Source organism: Neovison vison, chromosome 3, assembly GCF_020171115.1.
Source record: "Neovison vison isolate M4711 chromosome 3, ASM_NN_V1, whole genome shotgun sequence".
In the NCBI taxonomy this organism is placed as follows: domain Eukaryota; kingdom Metazoa; phylum Chordata; class Mammalia; order Carnivora; family Mustelidae; genus Neogale; species Neogale vison.
Genome location: NC_058093.1, coordinates 218514847 through 218521334, shown reverse-complemented (window position 1 = coordinate 218521334; position 6488 = coordinate 218514847). Strand labels below are relative to the sequence as shown.

The window sequence follows — 6488 nt, the reverse complement described above, 5'->3', positions numbered from 1 at the left end:
GAGCCTCATACCCTGCCCAGGTGGGCTCAGCACGGTAACTGGTATACTTGAGGGGACGGGATGATGGAAGATCCAGCTGGCCCAAGCCTTCTGAGTCAGGTTCACCAAGGGAGCAAAGTGCTGGGAGGAGGTAGGAGGCGAAGACACCGGATGAAGGTGAGTGTGACCCAGATTAGGACAGCCTCAGAAAACCTGTGGCTGTCATGGCCTCCTCTGCCACCTGCCACAAAACCACCTTGCCCCCACCCTGCCCCCACCCCTGCTGGCTGCCCACCCACCCCCCAGCCCCCAGGGTAAAGTGCTCAGGGAAGACAGAGAGGTGCAAAGTGAGTGCAAAGTACCATAATAGCATTGGCTGAACTGCTAGGACCGCCACCCGCTCAGGGTTTGAGAAGAAGCCAGAATGTTCCTCTTAGCAGCTGCCCCAGCTCGGCACCCCCTCCCTTGCTCCCAGACTGGAGGGCGTTTCTCCACTTGCCTGGCCCCAGCACAAAGGAAAGGATCGGGTTCCCTGCCTGGGAGCCCAGACATGGGTGGGGGCGTGGGGGGAGGTGGGGCAGGAGGGACCACAGCTTCCTGGTTGTGGGCCCAGGGCCTCCCTATCCTCCTCTCCAGAGCAGGGAGCTCCTCCCTGCACTGCTCCAGCTTCCCAGAGGTCCAGCCAGGCCCTCTGGCCCTTTGTGGGTGTTTGGCCCACCCGAGCAGGAGCTTCCCCACTGTGTGCAAGCATGCTGGATGCTGGCTCAGGACGGTTCCAGAACCCCTTGCTGGTCTAGAGACAGCATGGGAACAAGGAAACAGCAGCAGAGCGGGCCGCCAGGACTGCCTTACCCAGGGTTCCCGGGCACCCTCTTATTCGCGAATGTTACCCCTCACAGCACAATTCCAAGGAACTGCCAGAAAACACAGTGTTGAGTGAGCCCCCTGGAGCCAAGCAAGATGGCGGCCCCAGGAGACGGCCCCCAGGCCATCACTCCACAAGCCCGCCCAGCCTGCCGTGAACCCAGGATCTTGATATCCCCAAATCAGGCCACGGTTGGGATGGGGTATGGAGGCGGGTCCCCTGTCCCCCACCCAGGTGACCAGTTCTCTCCGATCCTGACTCTCTTCTGAGCTTCACCCGTAAGGCTTCTTCTACTTGTAACATCTTTGACTTCAGGACCAGTCCCTGTGAAGGCTGGGCCCTGGCTCTTCTATGAGACATTGTATTATTTCTGTTGAGTAGGAAGCAGGGAAAGGGAAACTTACTTTGCCATTTAAAGCACCAATAAGTTAATATAAATAGGGCATCATAATAAATAGACAATCGTGCTGGGTCAGACACACAGCACTCTTGGCTCTCAGGCTTACTAAGACCCTGACCTCAGGTTCTGCTGTCCCCTTGTTCTAGGAACCAGAGATGGCCTCTAGTCCCCATCAAGTACCTTTGTGTGACCTCACGGGACCTCCAGGGGTCCCGGATGTGAGCTGCCACCCTGAACTACCCAGTTCTTCCCATCCCTTCCCATCCCTTACAGACCCCGGCCCAGAAGGAAGACTCTGGGTGCCCTCGGAACCTCTTCACCTAACTTTGCCACCTCCCCACCTCCCCAAACCCTACCTCCAGGTCCAACCACCAGATCCTGGCCATCCCAGGCTTCCGGAAAGACTGCAGGGAAGGAGAGCCTGCCAAGGCTCTCAGGACCTCTCTACCTTTCCAAGCCTGAAGGTAGCCTCTCGGCCTCCCTAGAGGCCTGAATCCCAGTGAGCTCATTCTGGAACTTTCTGTTTCACAGTCCAGTCTCTAGGCCTGCGCTCTCCGATCATGCTCAAGAAAAGGAATATCTTAAACCAGAGCTCCCCTTTCTCTCTTCCACTCACTATACTTATAGGGGCCCAAGGAGTCCTCTGGATCCTAGCTCCTCTGACCTGCCTGAGCCCGGTCAAACCTTCCAAAGACTCCAGAAGGGGCAGCAAAGGCACCAATGGTGGTAATTCTGCGGGGCTGACCCCTGCCGTCGGGCCCCACAGTCAGAATCACCATGGACAACTTGTGCGGTTTTCTCACAAAGTCCCTAGCCAAGTGGGCCAAGTGGGGACAGAGGTCCAGCCCACAATCCCCTCACCAGCCCAATACCCTGGTGCCTGGCTGCAGTCTCCCACAGGAAGGGTCCTTCTCCTAATTGGCACTGCTTGGCTTTATCACAGCCCACCCTAAGGGGAGTGGACTGGCCAGGAACCCTCGGGGGTCTGCCGGCAGCCCCCAATTTGGCCTGGCGATGCTCTGGGCCATGGCCACAGTCTGAGAGCCGCCTGAGCCTAGGATCTCAGGGTGTTCCCTGCAGGCTTCAAGACCTCCCATCTAGAAGGCCTGGGCCACCACGGCAATGACCTGCTTATACTTCCCCAGGAGCTGACAGCCCAGCTTCTTCTTCTGAAAGACGTCCTTGCCCGAGGTGTCAGGGCCATAGGCCACGTCCACGTGGGCCACATGGTATTTGTTACACAGGCGGCAGAGCACATTGCTGAGGAGGCCCCGCAGGATGTCCGCCGTGGCGTTCAGCTTGCTGTGGAGGCTGAGGGCATTGGGATTGAGGACCTTCTGATCCCGGGTGATGTTGCCCAGGGAGGCGCCAAGGTATGCGATGATACGGTAGAGCTCCACGAGCCGTGTCTTCTCCGTGCCGTTGGCGTGGAATGGCGGGAAGTCCGTCACATTGGGGCCACACAACTTGTCCAGGTTGTTGGGGAACGGCTCCCCCTGGGCCGTGTACTGAGGAGCAGAGAGGGAGAGGGGAGGTGACGTTGGGGGTGGTCAGGGTTGAGGGTTCCAGCCCTACCGCCAAGCCTCTGGGCAAGCTCTTGGGTCCGTTTCCTGCCTCTGTCATAGAGACCCAGCTACTCGCCCTCTAGGCATCTCAGGAGCACCGTGAGAGCCGGGAGTAATCATGGTGTGAATGCACGTGGTGAAGCATCAAGGGACTCTCGTCCCCCTTCACTCAAGATCGTATGGGGACGGAAAGGAAAACACCCCGTCTCACCTCCTGTGAGAGTGCCACACACACTTGCCCTTTCACCCACCGTACGCGCCTTCTTCCTGCGCGGCTTTGCACCCCAGACACCCACAGCCCACTTTCTCTCCCAACAGCAGCATCTCCCCGGTCACCCCACTTCCTCTCTGTCCCTCATTGGCCTCCTGCTCCACGTGGTGGAGGAAAGCCTAGACCAGCAGTGCCCAGCTTCCCGCTTCTGCCCTCAGCTCTGCCCAGACCCAACTGGGCACCTTGGAAAAGGGGCTTCCAGTCTGAGCCTGGGCTGGGGGAGGGGCACCCCCACGCCCCTGAAGCTGTGGGGGGTAGGGGATTGTTGTTGAACCAAGCCCTTTCCCCATACTCTCCTGCCAGCTCCAAACTCTGTGGAGCAACACCTCCCCCCCACCTCAGGACCTGGAAGAGGGGACTTACATAGAGAATAAAGAGAGCATTGGCACTGCCATTGAGCTGCGCCAGTTGGTTCCTGATCTGGTTCATGAGGTTGCTGTGACATGGGTGGCGGGTGGCACAGGTGGCGTTGACTGGGGTGATGGGAAGGGGGGTCCCTGCTCCGTGTTTCCAGTGCAGAACCAGCAGCAGGGGCACAACTCCTAGGAACACGAAGGAAGGAGCCATGAGCAGGGTGGCTGGGGGTGAGCAAGGGGGCTCGGAGCAGAAGATACACCTCTTCTCCCCAGGGACACCGATGCCCCCCGTCCCACCTCCAACTCTGTCTTCCCCAGGCTGCTTCTAGTTTTCATCATCTCACTGCATCTGTTTCTGTCCACTTCCCTCTCTCCAGATCTCTATCTCTGCTTCTCTCCACTCCCTTGTTTTTTCCTTCTCTCTCTCCTGAGAGGAGGAAGGGGGTAGGACATGAGCTGTTCCCACCTGCTGGGAGCTGGGTCCAGCGTGACAGGAACCATCCAGCCCTTTCCCTCAGGAAGGCAAAAAAACCCTGAGGCTTCCTGCCCCCTCAGGCTGGAAGACACTATGCCCCAGGCCCAGCGGGTCTCAAGGGACAGAGAGGTCCCTATCTTCCCACCTCACAGGATGGTCCAGATTCTTGTGCATTGCTTCATGCCCCCTGGTCCTTTGCAGGCATTAGCTCCCAGATCAGGCTCCCATGGGAACCCCGGGGTTCGGAGGTGCGGATCTTCTGCGGACATTTTTCTCCCTCCCAAACCTGTCACCTGATTCCTCTGGGCATTTGTCTCCAAAATTTCTGCCACCCTCCCCCATCTCTTCCATCGCTCTTCTCCCAATGGGGCCATTCTTATATTTAGGACCCTCAGCTCCACCCCAATTCTGCAATCCTGCCCCCTCTTTAACCCCAAATCATCACTCAGAATTTCCTGTCCCCCAGACCTACATGCCACCCGCCTCTTATCTACCATTTGCCTCAGGCGCCAGGTTAGGACAAGGAGAATCCTGGGGTCCTGCAGGCTCTCAGAGCCTTGGGGAGGGAGAGGAAATGGTGCAACCAGAAAAGAGAAAAGGGAAAAGGTCGCTGGCAGCCAGGTGGGCGGAGGAGGAAGGAAAGTGAAAGGTGACAGGAGAGCTGGGAGCTGTCCGGGCCTGTTCTGGGTCGCCCCTCCCCCCAGGGAGCCTGCTTCCCTGCTTTACTCTCTCGGGTTCCCTCCCAGGGGCCTCTCCCAGTGGCCCAGCAGCAGGAGCTAGGGGCAGCAGACCAGTGAGGCTGGAGAACCGGTGAGGCTGGGGTGAAGGGGGGCGCTGGAGCACTGGGATCTCTCCCGTTGGGGCAGTGGCAGCCTCAAGTTCACTTCTTCTGGGTCCCCTGTTCCTCCCAGCATCCCCAGGCAGCACTGAGACCCCGGGATGGTTGGGGGGCCCCCACAGCCCCTGCTCACCTAGCAAAGACCACAGCTTTCCAGGCACTAGCAGATGGAGGCGGCACCTGCTTCCGTCCTGGCCGGAGTTTGCAAGCTGCTCGGAGGTCGGTGCCCCTCCCTGGGAGCAGCCCGGGACGCGGTTGGAAAAGAGAAAGCGGAAAGACAGAAAGAAAGAAAGAGGGAGGGTGAATCGGGAGAAAGCAGAGCGGGAAGAGCAGACGGGAAAGTGGCAGGAGCGAGGAGGAGGAGTAGGAGGAGGAGGAGCGGGAGGAAGACTGCGGCGGCCCCCTCCCTTGCCCGCCAACCTGCCGGCCCCCGGACGGGCTGGGCGCGCGGTGCCGGGACCATGTGCCTGCGCTCGCTCCCGGCCGCCACCCAGCGCCTCCAGCGGCCCGGGCAGGCTGCACCGGTGCCCCAAGTGTCCGTGTGTCTTCAGCGAGTGGGTGTCCCGCTCGCGATCGCCAAGTGCCCCAAGTCGCCGCAGCACCCTCCGTGGGGCGCGGAAGCCGGCGCGGGGCGGGTGGATTTACCTGCCGCCAAGACCTTCATTATGGGCTGGACTCCAGAGGGCCTTCCTTGGAGGAGACCTTAGATGCCGGCAGTTTTCAGAGGTTCATGCTCAACGGGGAATTTGCCTGATTTATATACTGGAGCCTGTGTTGTAAGACAGAGAATCAGCTATATTTAGCAGGGATCCCCGTCCAGGAAGTCGTTTGAGGTGCATCATAGGAAATTATGAATGGAAGAAAGTGAGAGTGGGGGGGGGCAGAGAAGGGGGAGGGTGGAGAGAGCAGACTTTTTTCCTCTTCTAAGAATTTGATTGATAAAATTATAATGAACTCTTCAACAAAACACCCTGTGGTTTTCCTGAGTGGCTTGCCCTAGGAGTTCTTTGAAGTTGGGGAGTGCGAGGAGGGTCCCGAGGCTCCAGTCATCAGGGTCCCTGGGGCTGCAGGTGCTCCAGACAGCCCTGACTCACCTGGGTTTGGGGAGGTGGCTTGACACTAGGCAAGCAGATGGAGGCTGGCCCCTGTGGCCCCGTGATCAAGGGATTTTGGGGGCAGGGGGGAGGAGGCAGGCTGGGGCTTGGCTGAGAAGGAGGCTCCAGGAAGAGGGGCTGGGGCCCTGCTTGGACTTTAGACCGTAATAAAGCAGAACTGGAGTTCTGTGGGCACCTCAGACGTAGCCTCCTCCAACCTGCGCATTGCTACTGGGGCCAAGTGGGGCTTCGAAGGACACAGGTTGCCCAGAGTCCCACGGGGTCAGACCTCCTGACCACCACTAGCTAGATACCTGTGAGGCTGGGGAGGGGCTGGGAAGATAGGGGAGCGGGGAGGTTGTGGTGACTCAGTTCTTGGGGGACAGCCTAAGGAGGAGCTTCTGGGAAGGTGTTGTGTGTCAGGGGTTTACCTAAACTCTTTGTGGTCCAATCTCCCCCTTCAGGGAGCATTTCCATTCTGGAGGGACACCTGGAGCAGAGACCCAGGGAGGCTTAGCGGATCAGACCCAGGTTTCTTCCTCAGGATGCTGAGGGCCTGGCTGGGGAGAAGAGAAATAGCTTGCCCCCGCCCCCAGCCTTGGAAGCCCCCTTGGGCTCAGAGAATAATGGTGACCCCCCAAAAAG

General features: G+C 59.1%; 1 protein-coding gene across 1 annotated transcript; it reads right to left on the bottom strand.

The window, feature by feature from the left end:
- Positions 1-293: 293 nt before the first annotated feature.
- Positions 294-5540, bottom strand: LIF (LIF interleukin 6 family cytokine). The gene is made up of 3 exons (XM_044243935.1): positions 5395-5540; positions 3444-3622; positions 294-2752 (listed from the first exon to the last, which is right to left on the bottom strand). Exons 1-3 carry the CDS (start codon positions 5411-5413, stop codon positions 2342-2344), a joined length of 609 nt encoding a protein of 202 aa, XP_044099870.1. The 5' UTR covers positions 5414-5540; the 3' UTR covers positions 294-2341.
- Positions 5541-6488: the final 948 nt, after the last annotated feature.